This window comes from Taudactylus pleione, unplaced genomic scaffold (genome assembly GCF_031769625.1).
Source record: "Taudactylus pleione unplaced genomic scaffold, aTauple2 ptg000481l, whole genome shotgun sequence".
Classification (NCBI taxonomy): Eukaryota; Metazoa; Chordata; class Amphibia; order Anura; family Myobatrachidae; genus Taudactylus; species Taudactylus pleione.
Window position 1 is genome coordinate 3269472 of NW_028284883.1, and position 22168 is coordinate 3291639.

Below are 22168 nucleotides of genomic sequence, written 5' to 3' on the forward strand. Positions count from 1 at the left end.
AGTGACACGGACCAATACAGATGGTGATAAATCTGGAGAGGATAGGTAGATTTGAGTATCATCCGCATAAAGATGGTACTGAAATCCAAAAGAGCGGATTAGTTTGCAAAGAGAGGTGGTATAGATTGAGAATAGCAAAGGACCTAAGACAGAGCCTTGCGGTACTCCAACTGATAGAGGTAGCGAAGAGGAGGCAGAATCAGAAAAACAAACAGAAAAAGAGCGATCAGATAGGTAGGAAGAGAACCAAGAAAGGGCTGTGTCCTTAAGACCTAGGGATTGTAATGTTTGTATGAGAAGAGAGTGGTCAACAGTGTCAAAAGCAGCGGAGAGATCTAGAAGAATTAGAAGTGAGTAATGGCCTTTAGCCTTGGCAGTGACCAAATCATTTACTACCTTAGTCAGTGCTGTCTCTGTGGAGTGCTGGGAACGGAAGCCAGACTGAAGTGGGTCCAATAAGTTGTGGGTGTTAAGAAAGTGTGTGAGGCAGGTGTAGACAAGTCTCTCCAGTAGCTTGGAGGGGCATGGGAGCTGGGAGATAGGATGGTAATTAGAGAGAGTGTTAGGGTCAGCACTTACCTGCATGCTCCGGGCCTCAGGTGATGTTCTCCATTCCTCCAGTCAGGTGATCTCCCATACTGCACTGGGCCCCGATCACCTGATGACCAGGCAGCAGTGCACTATGGGAGACCAGCTGACCAGAGGGGAGACATCACCGGAGGCCCGAACACCGGTCCCTGGAGTCAGGTAAGTAAATTTTTTTTTTTACTATTTTCTTTTTTCTTTTTTTTTTTACAGTGATCAGCTTGCGGTCTGTTTAGACCGCACAGCTGATTACTGGGAATGACTCCCGGCTCTTCTCTCCCCGTTAGAGCAGGGCAGGAGGCCGGTAACCGGGGGAGACCCTGGATAACGCCACCTCCAGGTGGCGTTATTATCACAGGGCTTTCCCCGATATATTTTCACATTTTATTTTTAGTAACTCTGGTCAGATCACATTTCCCATTACAATTATGGGAAGTGCGATCTGCTTTACTAAAAATAAGTGATACTTAGGGGTTGGAGTAGAATTTTACGAATTCTACTCCAATTGCCCTGTAATAACTATAGGTGATACTAAAATAATGTGAAAAAGGTATGAAAACACCTTTTTTCACATTATTTTAGTAAAAATAATGTTGATAAATAGAGCCCTTAGTTGGGACCAGCTCCAGCCTCTACACTCCAAATAGACGGGATGTCCCAGTGCGGCAGCCGCTGGAACCGCGATTCGAGGGTCTACCTCTGGATGGGAAGTTTTCCCAGCAATAGACGGCACTGAGACACTCTCCATTTTGTCTCAAGACATTGTTTCACCTCCAATATCTATGCGGCTCTTATTACCATCAGAACGGATTGACAGCCAAACAGTGAGTTTTCATTGACGGCTTTGCCGCATACCGATTGGGTTAATTAACCACTGTGTATCACTATACAAGTGCCGGACATATCTCTGGTTCACATCATAAATTGTTGCACCAGACCGTGCTCATAGACAATTTACAGAGACACTCGATACACTGTGGAACTATTGTGCAAGTGCTGTGGGATACATATATTAACTAGAAGTGGCATTTTACTGCATAGGGAATACTAGTTATAATAAAACCAAATCTAACAACATGTTTGGATACAAACTAAGATACTAATATTTCTAAAAGCTGGATTTACTATTTAATAATTGTTTTAGCAATGAAGATATGTTAATGTAAAACGAAACAAAATATTTTTCAGAAACCCCGTGTTTTATTGTTGGTTTTTATTAGCCAGACGCGGCTATACTATAGAAAATTGATGTTTTTGTTATTTATACTATCTCTATGACATTATGGGCCTGATTCAGACCCACTCGTGAGCGGCTGTCCGCTCGCAAGTGGGTCGATGTTATGCACTGAGCATGCGCACGACGGAGGGAGCTCCGTCGTGCGCATGCGCCAGACGCTACGAGCGAAGGAAAGTCCTTCGCTCGTTGTGTCCGATCAAAGGGGGCGTGCTGTCAATGTTGATTGACAGCACGCCCCCTTTGGTGGGCGTGCCGGGGGCGTGCCTCCCTGACGGGGGCGTTCCCACGGGAACGCCTCCCGTCAGAAGCCGGCCCACTGACATCACTAGTGATGTCAGTGGGAGTGATTTTGGCTCTGATAGAGCCAAAATCACTCCGGAGCTTGCGGTTGAAAACCTCAACCGCAGGCTCCGGCTCGCAATTTCGATGGTCGCGATGGTCTCGACCATCGCGGCCATCAAAAAGCACGCTCGTATAGCCTGTGGGTGGTGACCCACAGCTATACGAGCGTCCAGGAGGACGCTCCATGAAAATGGAGCCCGGCCCTCATTCAGAGCGTGCGCTCTGCTCAGAGCGTACGGCTCTGAATGAGGGCCTATATGTGTATTATTTGTGAATATTTACTGCTGATAAATGTGTTACTGTGTTACATCTTTATAAGTATCACATATGATTCACATCACTTATTATTAGTAAAAGATTTAGTTTTTTATTCTATTTATACTTATTATAATACTATAAATTTTTTTTTACCACACTCACTCCTAATATTTTGATTATTATTTTAATTTAAATTGGGCAACCTTTAAGTGCAGTAAAATCTTCCTTTCTCTGACACTGAGAATAGCAAGTAATGTTATGTCCCCACTCATGTGCTCCCAAGGATTAACATGTACATCTCAATCTTTATAAATGGAAATGGTGTCCAGAATCTCACACCTTCATATAGATATTAGGAGAAATCCTTACTCCTCTACTCTCTCCTTCACCTTGAAAAGTGCCACCCTGCTATCCTCACCCATTCAAGGTGTGGGCAGAGCAGAGGCACTAGAGAAAAACAGACCAGTAGTGCAGAGATCCTTAGAAGAAATTGCAATTTATTATCACACAATGCACTCACACATTAAAAATATATACAAACATATAATGCGGTAAGACCACAATACATCTCCTGTGAGAGGCACAGCACAGCAGAGTTCTGAATACCCGGCTTACCCACCAGGGGGACCCAAAATGGTTAAAGTCACAGTCCAGATGTGCAGGTCACACAGCCATCGCTTAACGCGCTTTGGATGTCAGTTCTTTTTAAAACGTGAATATGGCTGCTTACACAAAAGGTCCTTATATACCCCTAGCACTTAAAAATACCTCCCCAGTTAAATCAAACAGATTATACACACAGATTTCTCCTAATATCTATATGAAGTTGTGAGATTCTGGACACCATTTCCATTTATAAAGATTGAGATGTACATGATAATCCTTGGGAGTGCATTAGTGGGGACATAACATTAGTTTGTATTCAAGACTTTCATGTGAAAGAAAGGTGAACCTTCCTTTTTTGTTTCTACTAGCAGATCTCTGGGACCTATTGCTCACTAACTTGCTACTTATCTTGTTTTTATATACTGAGGATATCAAAACAGAGCCTTTAGTTGCTTAATAAATTACTGGCATCAGTTCCCCATAGAGACTAAGCAGACAGCAGCAAACTCCTTTGACATGGGTAACATCAGAGATTTCTCTGGCACTAACCCTTTCTTAAATAATAAACAGTGGTGATAAAACATTTTGCCAGCATTTTGTCTCTTTAATGGCTTTAATTTAAACAGACCCCCAAGACAAACAAATGGAAAGGTTTACCTGACCAGTGGAAGAGCTTGCTACCATGAAGGCTTCCTTCAACAAACTAAGGAGGCCAAGGAACTCTTTGTCTTCATATTCAAAACGCTCTCCAAATATTACAGAACAGATCACATTGGAAACAGTCATGGTCAAGAGGTAAGTGGGATCAATAGGTGCACCTAGGATGTGGTTGCAAAGTTATTCAAAAGACAAGAAAACAAATCACGTATTTAATGAGTTAAAATAGCTTTCTATGAATTTTTTTTTTGTAAGAACAAACTGGTGCAATTTCTATAGATACGAAAAGCAGCCGGTGTACTGGTGTTACAAGAGCTGAAAAAATGAGTGCAAGAATGCTGAAGAGAAAACTATTGCATGACTTCTAATATCTATATATTTAATAGCGATGTGTGATGGCATGCATAAACGTAAGTAACACATCAGGTTATAAGGATCAACTCATACTGTACAAGAAGTTTGTTTTGTTTCAGGTTGAAATATGTACAGTATATTACACTGAATTATGTACTATTTACTGTGCAAATTAGCAGAAATGGTAGTAGTTTCAAATTAAGGGGCTCATGTGGAGTTGGAGGCAAGTAAATTATTTCACTGCAAAATGCATCGTTTTGCACTACCCAGGCACAACAAATCGCTGCAAGCATGTAGACCAGTCTCCTTAGCAGTAATAACTGTTTGCAAGACAGTGGAAGGGCAGCTGTAGATGCACAGTAAATGTGCTTTCATGCAAATTGTGCCAGAAGCGGAGTCCCAAACAGATACATAGAAATCTGATTGGAAGCAGAATACTTTCAGCTGCGCAATCCCTGGCAAGACTAATGCTCATGGCCATGTATTAATTGTAAAAAAATAACATTAGATAAATTATAGATTTGTAAATTGCTCTGGAGTCAACTATAAGTTTATACACATTCTTGTATATGTTATCTCTAAACAACATAGAGGCAGATACCCTTGTAATGCAGTACACAATGTAACCTTGATGTAAACGTACCTAAAATGCAGTGGTCTAACAAGGGCAGGGCCGCCGGGGCTCGTGCCCTGGGTGATGTGGAACCAAGAGCATGCGGGGTGGGGGCGCCGCCTGCCACGGTACAGGCCCGCCCTAGTCACTGAGTATAGAGCACTCAAAACAGGCACATGGCTCAGAACACACTATGGGCAAGCATTTGTTAATAAAAAAAACCATACTCCAGCTTAAACCCCATAAACCGGTACACATCATCACAAAGAGGTAAAAAGTGAAAGGCCGACTCAATATCCAGTTTACCCATCAAGACATCCACCTCAAAAGTTCACAAAACAAAAGAGCAGCAAAGAATTGATAACATACTCTCAGCAAATCTGGTAGAATGATATCAAATCACTGACCAGCCAAGCAGGTAATAGAGGTGCTGGATAAGGCAGAATTTTCCAAATTACTTTTCGAAGACTACCCCAACTGGAGATAAGGCTAGATGTAGCACAAGAGACACAGCAAAAGGCCCAACCATGCACCCCAGCTGCATCTCCTTCATGACTTTGTCTTTCACTACAAGGGCAATACCACAGCCGGCCAAAGGTTCCTCAAAGAACCATTAGTGACCTCATTGGAAATTGGTAGCAGCAATCCCTACAGAAACCCACTGCAAAAAAATCCACCTCATTTTGACATGTAATTGGGAGATGGGGCCTTATTTAGAGTTGACTAAACCCCTGCTCCTGCCTTGGGGGAAGTCTTTAATGGGAAGGCATGCACTGCAGTGCAAACAGTGGTGATTAAAGTGACACAGAGCACTTGCAGAACATTGGGCATTGTTATATGCAAAGCAATGCCCATTAGAAATGCCAGGAGCCACAGTGCAGGAAGAACTGTGCCAGATAGAGCTTAGAGACATCAAGCCTCCTTACATGCTAGGTCAATAACCGCCACTCTTTCGACTAAACTAATTATCGAAGCTCCTCCACACCACACCTTGCACAGATACAAAGAGACCATGAATCAAATTCAAATAGCACATGAGATTCATGGCTCCGCATGCTGCATCTCCAGATAGCATGCAGCATATACATAGAAGCCATCAAGCCAGTTGATGTATGACTTGGGAGCATCCTCCTCAATACACACCCTTTTCTTAGCAGACAGTAAGGCCTTGTAATCATCAAAAATAGATGTAGCAGAAGCCACTTCCGTGACATCAACCTCATCAAGCCTGGGCAGTCAGAAATGGGGTGAGCACATGCACCACCGAATCCGGCAACCCAGCAATGGCACCAAGATTGCCCAGTGGAGTGTTAGGATTCCTGGAGAGAATCGACGGTATCAGTGTAGAGCCTTGAGGGATGGAATGTATTTTACTAGTCATGGCCAAGGGTTAGAGATGACACTGGCAACGGTGTGCTTAATAGCGCACCTGGAACGAAGAGTTGTTACCAGTGCCGCCAGGATGACACTGGTGATGGTGTGCTAATTTGCGTACCTGGAACACAAAGCTGCTACCAGTGCTGCCGGGATGACACTGGCGATGGTGTGCTAGATTGAGCACCTGGAATGCAGATTTGCTACCAATGCTGCCGAGATGACACTGGTGATGGTGTGCTAAGTTGCGCACCTAGAATGCAGAGCTGCTACCAATGCCGCCAGGATGGAGCCGTCGGTATGGAGCCAACTGGATGGAATAAACGACAAACACAAAACACAGCTAGACTGACTCAGGAACTCGACTGACAAGAAGGAGACTAGAACTGGAAGTACAAAAAACTGTATCACCAGCATGTAGTGAAGGGCTGGCTGAAATTTAACCCTGCATCAGGCACAGCTGGCCTGACAGGCGCCACAAAGCTGTTCTCGCTCACCTCTCTACCATAAGGGGGTGCAGGGGCCTGCCCTTCCTAGTACCTTCCTATCTCTAGGTGCTGTTTGAAACCCCCCCTAGTCAGTTTTCCCACCGCCTGCATGGAGTGCAGTAGTGACCTTCTTGGCCTTTCCGGCTCATTGTGCCCAAACTCGTCCGAATTTTGAAGGTACGCATTTCTTTTTATTTTCTCACAGTTGTGTGTATTTTGCTAATATTATGTCTAAAAATTACAAAAGGTTGTGGGTATTTTGTGGAAATATGTGGGTTTGTCCCGGGTGGCCTCTTAGGCACACTGCTCCTCTTAAAAATTTATTTATTTTAGTTTTACTTGCTTTAAGGTTAATAAATGTGATTTGTGAATCAGATTTCCATATATTCTCTCTTTGTACATCCTAATGAAGGTCACTGATCACTTTAAGAGCATTAGAATTCAGTTAATTAGGTGCTAATGACTATTTTATATTTTATAATAGGCGCCTGACATGGCTAACAGGAACAAGGCCCAACCAGAGCAAGTCTCCCTTAAAGATAGACCAGTGTGCAGCTGTGCTGGAGAATCAGGAGAGGAGAATCAATCAGCGTGTACCTGACACTGCATACAGACAGGCAGTAATTAATGCAGTGCATCAGGCTGGAAGCTGCAGATCCTGACATGGAGCCCCAGAACTGGCTAAAGCCAGTGAGACACAGATGCAAACTGCCCATGCATAGATCAAAACAAAAAGTAGGATTCAAATTCTCTGACAGCACCTGGAATTTGAATCCTACTTTTATTTGCCATCCACCGCTCATGTCCGCTACAAGAGTTAAGAGGTGTCAGCTCACTGAGATCAATACCAGCTGTGCAATAGGACGTGGGAGAGAGCAGCAGCAATTGTACCCATAGCAGGGACACGGGACCGCTGCTGGATTACAACATCGGCCAGGTACGAATTTCGCCTGCAGCCTTCACCCCGCACAGTTACCAACTAACCTACCAGCTGACAACAAGATTACAAGAGTGAGCGGCATAAACTGCATTACCAACAAGGACACGAGTCCGCTGCCGGACCACGGTGCCGGTCAGGTACGTGCCCTGCACTTAGCCGCATACTTGTTATACCATCAAGAGGTGTCATGCACCAACAGGCTGTGTGGATATTATTCAAGTGAGTGTGTATAAACGCACCCAGCGTTATACAAATCTATATAAAGAGGTCTGGTGCACTATAGATCTCAGCCAGCTACAGATTTACATGTGCAACTGCTGGATACCCAATTGAAGGGGGGTTGTCACATTTTAACAGTTTTTGTGGATCTTTAGTGACATACAGTCAGGTCCATAAATATTGGGACATTGACAGAATTTGGTTTTGAAATGAAACAAACAAGATGTGCTTTAACTGCAGACTTTCAGATTTAATTTGAGGGTAATTACATCCAAATCGGGTGAACGGTGTAGGAATTACAACAGTTTCAATATGTGCCTCCCACTTTTTAAGGGGCCAAATGTAATGGGACTATCAACTCAAAAGCTATTTCATGGACAGGTGTGGGCTATTCCCTCGTTATTTCATTATCAATTAAGCAGATAAAAGGTCTGGAGTTGATTCTAGGTGTGACATTTGCATTTGGAATCAGTTGCTGTCAACTCTCAATATGAGATCCAAAGAGCTGTCACTATCAGTGAAGCAAGCCATCATTAGGCTGAAAAATCAAAACAAACCCATCAGAGAGATAGCAAAAACATTAGGTGTGGCCAAATCAACTGTTTGGAACATTCTTAAAAAGAAAGAATGCACCGGAGAGCTCAGCAACACCAAAAGACCCGGAAGACCACGGAAAACAACTGTGGTGGATGACAAAATAATTATTTCCCTGGTGAAGAAAAACCCCTTCACAACAGTTGGCCAAATCAAGAACACTCTGCAGGAGGTAGACGTATATGTGTCAAAGTCAACAATCAAGAGAAGACTTCACAAGAGTGAATATAGAGGGTTCACCACAAGATGCAAACCATTGGTGAGCCACAAAAACAGGAAGACCAGATTAGAGTTTGCCAAACAACATCTAAAAAAGCCATTTCAGTTCTGGAACAACATCCTATTGACAGATGAGACAAAGATCAACTTGTACCAGAGTGATGGGAAGAGAAGAGAAGGAAAGGAACTGCTCATGATCCAAAACATACCACCTCATCAGTGAAGCATGGTGGTGGTAGTGTCATGGCATGGGCATGTATGTCTGCCAATGGAACTGGTTCCCTTGTATTTATTGATGATGTGACTGCTGACAAAAGCAGCAGAATGAATTCTGAAGTGTTTCAGGCAATATTGTATGCTCATAGTCAGTCAAATGCTTTAGAAATCATTGGACAGCACTTCACAGTGCAGATGGACAATGACCTGAAGCATACTGTAAAAGCAACCAAAGAGTTTTTTAAGGCTAAAAAGTGGAATGTTATGCAATGGTCAAGTCACTCCCCTGACCTGAATCCGATTGAGCATGCATTTCACTTGATGAAGACAAAACTGAAGGGAAAATGCCCCAAGAACAAGCAGGAACTGAAGACATTTGCAGTAGAGGCCTGGCAGAGCATCACCAGGGATGAAACCCAGCATCTGGCGAGGTCTATGCGTTCCAGACTTCAGGCTGTCATTGCCTGCAAAGGATTTGCAACAAAGCATTAAAAAGTGAAAGTTAGATTTAGGATTGTTTAGTTTGTCCCATTACTTTTGGCCCCTTAAAAAGTGGGAGGCACATATAGAAACCGTTGTAATTCCTACACCGTTCACCGGATTTGGATGTAATTACCCTCAAATTGAAATCTGAAAGTCTGCAGTTAAAGCACATCTTGATTGTTTCATTTCAAAGCCATTGCGGTGGTGAATAGAGGACAAAATCTGAAAATTCTGTCAATGTCCCAATATTTATGGACCTGACTGTATATTAACAAATACAGCACATTAATAATAAAAGGAACTTTTATGTATTAGCATCAAATGCTGTAACTTGGATGAACTTATTGGCTATCTAACACAGTGGATACATTGAGTGGTGAGCAATTATACCCAATTGTATCTAATTGTAGATACATTCACTCCAGCAATCCAGAGCTGCCACATTTATTTCAAAATTTTTCTTTTTTATTCTCTATTTAGAGATATTAATTAAGTATGTGATTATGTCTATTTTATTGTCATGTGTTTAATAAATGTTTTTGTGACTCAGAGAGGTTTGAGAGTGGATCAAAACTGCAGTCAAAACACATTTTAGAATAGAATAGAACAGGGCTGTCATTTATAAACTGCTGCAAAATCGCCACTAAACCCCCAGGGTTTACAACAGAATAGAACCCGCCGTCAAACCGCCACCAAACCGCCGGGGTTTAGAACCCACCGCTTAGTAAATTTTGCCCAATGTCTTACTTAATAGGCATCACCATACCTAATCACATAAACTAAACAATAAACAATGGAGACTGTCCCTACAGAATTGGCACTATGTTGGAATATATTAGAGACAATCCTACATATAATATATTTCAATACATCCCTTATTAAGTTAGCAAAGTCCTAAAGTTGTCCTTTCCTTGCATCAGTGGTGATTCACTCCATTCCAGTGGGGATAATATGAAAAAGATAACAAAAAGTCCAATGTGTAGTAATTTCTTAGTGAATAGAATAAAAATTCCATATGGGCTGAAGTCTGAACTATTAGAACGTGTACAGGTGAACATGAATATAAAGGTTTCTTTTGGCCGTTACAACACGTAAAGCAGTTATACCATCACCCAGCCGTTGTAGATGGATTTCCACTCACATGGAAAGGGATGTAAATAGGTGTGTAAAGCTATCTTTATAGGAACAATTACTATGAACGCTAGTGAATAGGTGTATCCTACTCACAATTTCCTGGATGGATTCTTTCACATACTGTAAATGTATCCTTATTTGATCCCATGCAAGGGATTAAAACATACAGATGGAAAAGTTGATAAAAAAATATTAAAAAGGGGTCCAAAACATAAAGAAGCAAACATAGATTACCTATGAAAGCCAAAGATCAATGTCCACAGCATCCAGAATGTGTCAACGTGTTTCAGCCCAAACCTGGGACTTTATCAAGACATGCATACAGGTTACCAACATGGCCCCACCCCTTGCCAACACCACAGAGCATGGAGCCCAATGATGCCCACGGGAGAAAAGGATGTGAGACCACTTTGTCTGAAGCCTCCGGAACCCCAGATTCTGCAGCGGGACCACTGACTACTGTGGCTTCAGTGGGAAGTATACATTGGCACTGCCACCTCTGTGCTGTAGACTGAAGTGGTCTGGTGTGGGAGGAAATGGGAGCCACAACAAGATCAGTGCCACCCAGCCAGCCAAAGGTGTGATCACGAGCCCTCTGATGGTCATGCTGGGAGAGGTGGCTCCATAACCCTGCCACTGAGATGCAGTGGCAACTGCAAAAGCATCATAAGGGGACCAAGACCTCCTTACAGAGTGACCTGTGATGACAGGCAAGTCTGTCTGGATCCACCAGCATGCAATCAGACTAACCGGCCCCACAATGACCTCTCATCCTAACCCATTGCTCCATGCTCACTGTCTCTCCTCTTTGTATCACTCTGTCTGTCTCCGACACCCCCATTGGTGTAAATTCATCCCAGACGCCCGGAGGCAAGTTATAATTTGGTGCCCCTCATCACAGCTGCTGACATTGTATTGTAGCATTTCACATGCAGATACACAGGCAGTCACACACCGAATATATACATGCCGCATATCATTTTAATCAGCAGAAGCTGCATGTACTGCACTTCTGTAGAGCATACACATAGGCCTGTTAAGGCAAGCAGCAGATTTATCAATTAATATCATACATTTGGAATTATATATGGTTTAGTGATCGACTGAATTTTAATTCTCAGTGCCATAGGACCAATTGTAATTTATTATTGTGCTGGAGGTGTCATTTTTGGGGAGACTCCACACTCTTTATAACACCACGTTGCTGCTACCAGTACTAGGCTGAGTATCTATAGATTGATCTAAGAGATCTGTGCAGTTCTGTAAATAGACACGAGTTGTGAGTATCTGCAAGCCTAAAATGCATCTTAAAAACTAGAGATGAGCAGGTCTGGATCTCAGAGAACTGGACCCACCCGAACGTTGCAATTCCGAGTCGGATCCAAGACCAGCTCTGGTTTTCCCACCTGACTCAGATCTAAAAACGAGACAAAACGTCATCATCCCGCTGTCGGATTCTCTCGGGTTTTGGATTCTATAAAGGTGATCTCGCCATTTTCACTCTGGGTGTGGATGGTGAAATAAACAGACGTGTTGCTGTCACAGTGTTTTGTCCTATTTGTCCTGTTGGGGTCTGGGGCTGAAGGTGGCTGCTGCATTGTCCATAAAGGGGCTGGGGCTGTAGTATATAAAGAGGGGCTTCAGTATGTGTTGCAGCTGCGGTGTCACTTGTCCTGACAATCAAGGGGCTGCTGCTGTGTTAAACATAATGGATGCTGCTGTGTTGTTGTCCTGCCCATCAAGGAACTAGGGCTGCAGTCCATAAAGGGGTGCTGTGTTGTCCAGGGAAGGTGCTTTGTCAATCAGGGGTGCTCTTTCCCAGTGTAAAATAAATTAAAATTGCTCTTTTTTTATGCATGTGTGCGTTAGCAACTCAGCTGCGCTATTATTGTTTGGTGACACTGCCGGCCAGACCGCAGTTTATCATCCACGTATTTGTGACTCTGTCCGCACTCAGCAGCTTTATTGTCCATAAAGAAGCTGTGCTGTCTGTGTTGTTCATCAAGGGGCTGCTGCCTAATTCAGGGGTGCTCTTCCTCAGTGTAATGAAAATAAAAAAGTGTTTTTTATTTGTGTGTGTGCGCATTAGCAAATTAATATTGTGTGAAGAAGAGAATCTACACACTGATGAGGATGATGATGATGACGACGACAATATCTGATCTTACGTATATATTGTAAAGCCAGTTTGAATATAAGGGATCATTGCCACCAATGTCTACTGCACATTGACAGCTTGTTTTGTGGGGGCCCAATCATTTCAGACAGAAGTGGCAGTCCCTGTCACTGAAGTGATTGGTTTGTTAAACTGTGAATGTCCTGTTTCATATACAACATAAGAGTGGGTGGGAGGACCCAAGGACAATTGACAATTCTATCTTGCACCTCTTTTCTTTGCATTTTCTGCTGTTTGGAGCATTGCTGCCTGACATTTTTAATTTTATAGTTTATGAATCTCCAAAAATTTTAATGGTCACAGACAGCATCTCCTGCATGCCTCTTTAATTTTTAAAGAAAAATTCGGAACCACCAAGGTGATGGGGTGGGCAGATATGAGCACAGCACAGAGCATCTTCCTGCCAGGATGTGTGCAATAAAGTGCAAATACGTTTAATACAAATAATAGTTGTGTATATTGGTCACATACATACATATTTACATGGTACATACAGTGCATAAAACAGGCTGAGGTAACATGAAGCACGCCACCTTTTGTTGACAAATAACTTCCAGTAGGCCCAGCAAACATCACAGATGCTGGTTCTAGTTCAGCCGGAGAACTACAGGCTGCTTTAGTCTGATATAAACAGCAAGTCTTGGTCCCATTATCCCTAACAACCTCCCTGAGTACAAGGTAAACATCTGTTTACAGTATGTTCTAGCAGCACCTCCACAAGCAAGGCCATCTCATTTCTATTAGATGTATAAAAATTAAAAAACCTCCTCCAGATCAAAGATGTCTTTTAGGAACTGAAGAACTTGATCCTAGATTGATTTTCCCTCATATTTTTTTTTAAGAATCAAAACATTTATCCCCTTCTGGTACTTAGTTCATGCTCTTTAGAACTCTCTCTTGGAATCCCTGGTAGCAAAGGATCCCAGGGCATTTTTGTTATGCTGCCCACCCCCAAACCTCGATAAATTTTCAAAGAAATTTTTTATGCATATTCTTTCGACAGCCAAATCCCTGATAGCCCTTAATTGGAAAACTACTTCTCCACCATCTCTCTCTGTGCTTAAACACTAGATCCGGCATGTACTGTAGCTGCTATGGATGAGATAACTTACTATCTTCATGATAGAGGCCATATATTTGCCCAAGTATGGGCTCCCTGGCTCTTTGTTGAGCATAGACCTCCATCTCACTCTTCCTCTGAGTGCTAAACACCTGCGAAGATCCATGGGTGGTAAATGCTGACTCCCTCATCTCAATTTATTCTGTCCTTCGCTATTAACTTCTTTTCAGATTGTTCTATATATTTTTTTGTTCCATATTTTGCTGTGGTCATTTTCCCCTCCTCTTTCCACTCCCCTCCTCCTTCCCCTCCCTCCATTTATTCCCCCCATAACTTCTGTCTTACAATTGTTGTCTTTATTTTCAGTTCTTATTTGTATTAATAATTAGGTCACCAATTTATGTCTGATGTCACTAGTCACTAAGTTTGTCTTATGTTCTGTTTTTTTTATATTTATTAGTTTGATTGTTCGAAGATATCTGATATTTGTGTCATTTACTGCTCTGTTGTCGGTGACATGGTTTGATATCTTTTTCTGTTTTCCTGTTATGACTGACTATCTAAAATAAAGGAATTGAAAAAAAAAGAATCAAAACATTAAAATAAATAAATTAAAAACTAATCAATTCTTCCGTCCTTCCCCTGTCTTCAGCCCATAAACATATTCCAACTCTGTCGGGCCTCTGACCTAGTTAAGGAAAACATTCTTGGTTTTTAAACTTCCTAGGGGTCGTATAGTTTATTAAACTGCCATCCTGTCTACCACTGCAATGCCACTCTTTGTTGCCATGTTCAAAAACTGAACTGCCACGTTAGTGCTGCCCACTGCTGTCACTTAGCTTAGTCAGGAAGCTACAGTAGCTGGATGCAACCTTTTGGCCTAAACTACAGTGCCTTGTGAAAATATTCAACTCCCTTTGCATTTTTTATGTTTTGTTGCCTCACAACCTGGAATTAAAATGGATTGTTTGAAGGTGTGCATCATTTCATTCACAGAGCTTGCCTACAACTGTGAAGTTGTGTTTTTTTCATATTGTGAATCAAACAACTTTTAGGACAACATAACAAAATACTTAAGCGTGCATAACTATTCATTATTCAGTACTTTGTCGAGCCACCTTTTGTGGCAATTACAGCTGCAAGTCACTTTGGATAAGTCTCTATGAGCTTGCCACATCTTGCCCCTGGGATTTTTGCCCATTTATCAAGGCAAAACTGCTCCAGCTCCTTCATGTTGGATGGTTTCCGCTTGTGAACAGCAATCTTCAAGTCTGACCACAGATTGTCAATTGGATTGAGATCTGCACTTTGACAAGGTCTCAAATACATTTAAATGTTTCCCCTTAAACCACTCGAGTGTTGCTTTAGCAGTATGCTTCGGGTATTGTCCTGCTGGACGGTGAACCTCCATCCCAGTATCAAATCACAGGCAGACTGAAACAGGTTTTGCTCAAGAATATCCCTGTATTTAGCACCATCCATCTTTACCACAACTCAAATCAGTTTCCCAGTCCCTGCTGCTGAAAAACATCCCCAAAGCATGATGCTGCCACCACCATGTTTCACTGTGGGGATGGTGTTCTTGGGTGATGGGATGTGTTGGGTTTGTGCCAGACATAGCATTTTCCTTGGTAGCCAAAAAGTTAAATTTTAGTCTTGTCTGACTAGAGAACCTTCCTCCATACATTTGGGGAGTCGCCCACATAACTTGACAAACTCAAATCATGTCTTCTTATTTTTATCACTAAGTAATGGCTTTTTTCTGGCCACTCTTCCATAAAGCCCAGCTCTATGGAGTGTATAGCTTATTGTGGTCACATGCACAGATACACCAGTCTCTGCTGTGGAACTCTGCAGTTCCTTCAGGGTTATCTTTGGTCTCTGTGCTGCCTCTCTGATTAATGCCCTCCTTGCCCGGTCTGTGAGTTTTGGTGGGCGGCCCTCTCTTGGCAGGTTTGTTGTGGTACCATGTTCTTTCCATATGATGATGATGGATTTGATGGCGCTCCGGGGGATCATCAAAGATTTGGATATTTTTTATAACCCAAGCCAGAATTGTACTTCTCAACAACATTGTCCCTGACTTGTTTGGAGAGCTCCTTGGTCTTAATGGTGTGATGCCTCTTGTTTAATGGTGTTGCAGCCTCTGGGGCCTTTCAGAAAAGGTGTGTTTATACTGACAGATCATGTGACTTAGATTTCACACAGGTGGACTTAATTTCATTAATTATGTGACTTCTGAAGGTAAATGGTTGCACCAGAACTTTTGAGGGGTTTCATAGCAAAGGGGGTGATTACATATGCACATGCCAATTTTCCGAATTTTATTTATAAAAGGATCTTTTTTATATATACAGTATTTTTCTCATTTCACTTCTCCAAATTAGACTATTTTGTGCAGTTCCATCACTTCAGAATTCAGATAAAAAAAAAAATAAACTACAGGTTGTAATGTAACAAAAAAGGTAAAAAGCCAAGGGGGAGTGAATACTTTGGCAAAGCACTGTAGATGAAATCAATATTGTGAGCTGGTCAAAATTGCCTGGAAATGACTGGAAATAAATGTTATTGAGGTTAATAATACTGTAGGAACAAAACCAGGCCCAAATTATGTGATTTTAGCTGTTTTTTTTTTTTTTAAATACAGACCCAAAACCAAAACTAAAACATGCAAGGCCAGTTTTGGCAAAACCAAATCCAGATCCAAAACACGAGGAGATACAGATCCAAAACCAAAACATGGGGGTCGACGCACATTCCTACTTAAAAGCATACATTTTGCTACCTATGCAGTTGTATCTCCATTTAAAAGCCAGCTCTACATACTGTAAGGTTACCAAATGTGTGTCTGTTTCCAGGATGCATTTTATATTAACAATATACATCCAGCTCTACATAGACACCTATGTGAGGAAAATTGTATTTAATTTAGGGGTGAGCGGGTTCGGTTTTACTCGGATCTTTAAACTGCATTTTATTGGCTATCGCCTATCATGTGTTTTGGGTAGCCAATATAATAAATCCGAATTTGCGGTAAAGTGGCGATAAGAACCGAGTAAATCCGAGTAAAACCGAGCCTGCACATCCCTAATTTAATTTTCTTACAATTATACCAAAAAGCAATAATTGTTTACAAAGTTACTCCAGTAACACATTATAAAATCTTATTGATGTAATAGGTTGTTTAAACTACTTTCGACCATGAAAAGGAGTTACTATTTTTCTTCAAAATCAATACAAAATAATTATTTAGGGTACTACTGAAATTTTAACACCACTTATTAAAATTGCAAAGTGATTTATATACTTTATTACTCAAAAATTATTTAAAAACTAAAATATTTTAAATGTTTTATACATTTAAATAAAATATATTGATAATTTAGACTACTATTATCTATGACCATATCTTACTCTACTTTCGGCTCTCTGTACTTTTCTAGAGCAAACTTGATTTATTTTTAACCCAACCTGTTGCTTTCTTAAACTCATCTCCAAGATACCGGCACTCCTCCTGGATTCGTTCTTCGATGCTTCTCTTCCCCATTCCAAAATTCCGCAGGGTGGTGAGAGAAAAGCGACGGAGCTGTTTCCAACGCTCTCCATTACTAATAATAACTCCTTGAGACACAAAAGACATAATTTAATGGTTCATGACAAGAAATTATAATTCTTTCTACAAGCTTGATCATATCTCCTGTCCTGTTGGTGTGAATGACACCAGGAAAGGGGTGCTACCTACCATAGTCTTTAAAAATGATTTCTGCTGTGGGGACTTTTGCCCTGTTGCTAAAGACATTAGCATTGTCCACCAAAGCCTCCTTTATGGTATCATATCCATGTAAGATCACCACGGTCATTGATCCAAGATGAACAGTAAATACATCTCCATAGATCTTGGCGAGCTATGACAAGATCAACATACATATATAATACTCATTATGGAAGCATTTAAATTATGTCAATTTGTCACTGCAATTAGTATAATTTGGTCCTGGAGGGACTGATCCATTAAATATGTCACTGCCATTAAGAACACTCTGGTCCTAGAAAGTATTGACCTAATAAACATATCACTGTTATTAGTAAACTTTGGATGTAGAAAGAACTGTCCCAATAAAAATATATCTATCATCAGTACACTCTGGTCCTAGGAGGGACTGCTACCTTGAACATTCAGAAATTATAACATTGAAGTCCTGGAAAGAACTGACCAGGGAACACATATCCAGGCCCCAATACCAAATACCTGCACAATTATCTTTACTGTCAAAATTCTCCGGTTTAAAAAACAATTCAAAACAAAGAAGTATTAATCATCACTGGGAATGTGCCAAGTTGGCCTATATAGTAAATAATGCATTGGAACTGGAAGTATCCATATTTAAGTACGACAGTTTGGCTACAGTGCTCTGTAATGTATTTTTGAGATGCATACTTTCCATGCCTTAGACAATTAGAACCATATTGTCTGAGAATCGAAAAATTTCCACCACCAAAAAAACAAACAACATTTTAGGAACATTATGTTCCTGATTCTGAGACAGATACAATGTTGATGCTGAATGCAGTAGAGCATTATTTTTCTTATTGTACATGCTTTTAAGGTGCAATGAGCATCTGTCCAAAGTCCATGTGCACAGAGCCACAGTTGTGACTGAGACACAGGGTGGCAGAAATGTATGGTTCCTGAGTGGTCACTGGGTGGTGACAGGGAGTTGGCATGCAGATGGTCCATCTTATGGGCATGTTATCGGAGCATTGAGTGAATATTGTTGAAGTGGTTGGACACATAATTGCTCGCATTGGAGGTCATACACTGATGGACAATCTGCACCAAGCATGAGGCTGATACAAGTTTTAATGGTGTGACCAATGGTTGCATCTGAAGATGCACAAAGCGGTAGTTGAGCATCTAAAGAGTGCGTGTCTCAGTCCTTGAACATTCAGTCGCATTGCTGTATACCAGGGATGGGCTTGTAGCTGTGTCCTCATAAAGTCACAGAAGCAAGACTGGAAAAAGACTCACATTCTGACACTTCAACATCTGTCTTAGAAACAGGTCCCTGTTGCTGGGCTGCCTAGTTGGGTGTGGCTCACAAGCCAGCCCCTATATAGATGTGTCCCTCTGTATCTTGGATGTGAGTACATTAACTGCAATGTAATGGTGTGCTGGGCATATACGGTATACCAGTGTAGGGACCTACAGAAAAAAGGGATCCCTTGCTGCTGGGCTGCAGGCTTAAATGCTTTGATCAAATCATGGCACAATCCCCTTGATTTTATTTGCTGCACACACACAGATTTGCAGTATATTATTGTTAGCGCCGATAGCAAATGTTTTTCCTGTTGCTGGGCTGACCTGCTACACAACAGGGATGACTTCATGCTTTGTTATTCTCTTACAAACTGCAAGTGCATTTTGTATTAAGTTTTTATTTGATCTATTGGCTGCTCAAATTATATATTCTATAATCCTCACAAATCCATTTTTTTTAAATACCGGCAAGATAGATCTGAATGTTCCTGGTCAGAGTTAGGAGTCAAATTTAGTCACACTGCCAACGGTGTATTGTCGAGCGGAGAATGTCAATGCGGTAGTATTGTTAATTTTTAGGATTCCTACTGTGTCTGCATTATAAACTTTAAACATGATGCTTTACCATCATGCTTAATGTTATAATGCCTACATGGTTACACTACTTAAAATTACATTACTACAATGTTGGCATTTTCTGCTCAACATTATGCTGTCGCCAATGTGACTGTTGACATTCTGAATATTGTCAAATCATACCGAACCTCACTTAAGTTGGGTGTTGCTCCCATCAACCTCACTCACAACAGTTCCTGCATTTCTAAGTACAGTAGCATTGTTTTGTAAGATATAGAACAGTAAGATTAGCATTATAGATATAAGAGAAGACATTATGCATACACTATGTAACTAGTCATATAATCATTTCTTCTGGCTTCTGTGTGTATTGCTGCTCTTTACAGTGGCAAACGAAGGATTTCTAGAGGGGGGTTTCCAAATGCTTGATTTTAGAGTGAGTGTGGCCAGTCCATGAAGAGGATATAATTATCACTTATCCAGCTTTAATATGTTACATACAAAGTATATTGTGTTGCATAATTCCAGCATATACAGGACCAGCGATCATAGTATGCCATTAGATGCAGAAGTAGGTCCATCCCGTCTGAGCTGAAGGTTTCTACAGTATGTCACATGTGGGCACCATTCCTGAGCATTGGAGCAAGTCCAGGAGTCTGAGGGAGCAGCAGAAGAACCTAACACTGCCCTGGATGTATATGTACATATCAGTCTAATTATATACTGGATAGTGTATTATTATACAGTATTAATAATTAACCATATTGATGGTCTATAGCAGTGCACCACTAACAGTGCATGTTTTCCACATCTCCTAGTTGGTGCACAGGTATAGTTATTACACATGTTAAAAGATCCACAGGTGGTGCTAATCATTTCATTTGTGATACTGAGAACAACATGCAACACCAGTAATCTTCTATTATATTACTATTTCTATTGTGGTCATGGTTTGTGCTGGGGAGGGGGGTTTCCAGGCAGATGGAAACCCCCCCTGCATTTGCCTATGCTTTATATACTACAAATGCCCTCTCTGTCAAAGCAGCGCATTCATTTCCATCAGATGTAAAACAATATATGACTAAGATATTAGATCTTTGTCTAACATATAAGAGTCAAAATACCCTATATTGCTAATTTTGTTAGAGTTAATATATTCCAAGATATTAAACAACCATGGTGTCATCTTTAGCTACATACCATGAAATATTATCATGTAATCATAAAAATTGCAGGTGCAGCACTCTGCATGATTTTAAAAGTAACAAAATGCACCCTGTCCTTTTAGCAGAACCAAGCTAAAACAGCCTGCCCTGTGCCTTCCCCACCCATGGGAAGTGGTGTTCCACGGGTGGGAAAATTTGCAATGACCGTTCTCTGCTGATACGGCTTACGGCATCTATTCTCCTTGAGAAAGGAGAGCTTGGGGGAAGCCCAGCACCTCTGTAAGTGCTGGGCATGTCCCCAAGTGTGACAAATTGAGGTAGTGTCATGAGATCATGCCCCCTCTCCAGTCAGCATGCGTAAAGAATCCCTGCCTGCACCTCCAGCATCCTGCACTGCTCGCTGTCTAGCGGGAACACTATATACCTATTACAGCTGAGCAACGATTAATACTACTGATAGCTCAATAAAATTATTTTAGCATTATCTCATACATATCTTTTTCTACCACACAGAAAAAGAATATACTGTAGATAGAAAATGGCAAATATGTTTCTATAAAGAAAACAGCATACACGTTTTTAAAAAAATATCTAAATGTAATAATTTATATAAATATTTTTCAAACTATAATGTCAGAATTTTAGATTTATTTTTTCAGGACTTAAATGTTTCTGCCATTCTACAAATCCTTACAGCATAACTTTCAGTTTATAGAATATTAAAATGTCACCTTTACGAATGACTGAGGCAACTCTTTCATGTTCAGCTGTAGGACGTTTCCCAGGAGAGGAAGTGGAGTTGGTCCAGGCGGCATGTCCTTCCACTTATTGTTCTCAATATACTTGAAGAGGAATATGAGGCAGGTGACACAGAGAACCAGAATAAGTGTTCCATTTCCAATGAGGTCCATTGTCACAGATGGGTGTTTGTTAATAAGACTACAAAACATAAATAAAACAAACAGGGTAATTCAATGTAGACCAGTGATTGGCCACCTGAAACACTTCAAGGGTCTAATATCCACCTTATAGGGCCAATACATCAGCAAGCAATTGGGGCACACCCTGCTTTGCAGAAGATTGTGTGAAATTATTGGCAATGTATGGGGTTCACCGTTTGCTGATTCCAGCCAAAAAGTGATTGGAATTGGTAAATCAGGTAATCCAACATATTGGGGCTTTACGCTGTTTGCAGGAGGAGTTCCCATGAGAACGCCTGTCATTTGGGGGCGGCCCCATTGACATCACGAGTGATGTCAGTGGAGAGATTCCGGCTCTGTTAGAGCCGAAATCTCTCTGGGGCTTGCGGCCACGAGACCCTATCACAAATCTTGACCATCACGACCATCATTATGGCCGCTCGCTGTAGCTGTGGGTGGTCACCCACAGCTATGTGAGCGGCCAGGAGGCCGTTCTAAAAAAAAAAAAAAACCCAGCCCTGATTCAAAGCGAGCGCTCTGTCAGAGCAACCGGGTCTGAATCAGGCCCTCTGTCTCCTAACACTGCTTAGTAAATAGACCCCTATATGTTGAGAAAGAACAAACAGACCGGCAAACATAATCTATCATTAAGCAAATAAAAGCTAATATCTAGTGTATCAATGTAGCAGGATATGTATATAGTATTGAAAATATAATTGTATTCTGACATACTGTACTACACATGGAGACATAATTAGGCAGTAAAGAGGTTAAAGATAGTGGGCTGTATACTGTACACATTACTAAGGGAAAATTGATAGTTACAATTGTTGCAAAACACCTTGCGCAAGATAATTTTATATCTATATTTTGGATACAAGGTTTTACAGACACAGACAATAAAAGAATGTGT

At 41.3% G+C, this 22168-nt stretch overlaps 1 protein-coding gene across 3 annotated transcripts in view; it reads right to left on the bottom strand.

The window, feature by feature from the left end:
* Window positions 1-22168, bottom strand: part of LOC148502861 (cytochrome P450 2C8-like) — a 65733-nt gene that overhangs the window by 20215 nt on the left and 23350 nt on the right. For all 3 annotated transcript variants that reach the window (XM_088449284.1, XM_088449285.1, XM_088449286.1), the window contains exons 2-5: window positions 21067-21274; window positions 17298-17460; window positions 17027-17176; window positions 3686-3846 (exon numbers count right to left, since the gene is read on the bottom strand). In XM_088449284.1, the coding sequence (XP_088305410.1) occupies window positions 3686-3846; window positions 17027-17176; window positions 17298-17460; window positions 21067-21246 (654 nt within the window). In that variant the 5' untranslated portion in view covers window positions 21247-21274. The remainder of the gene's footprint in view (window positions 1-3685; window positions 3847-17026; window positions 17177-17297; window positions 17461-21066; window positions 21275-22168) is intronic.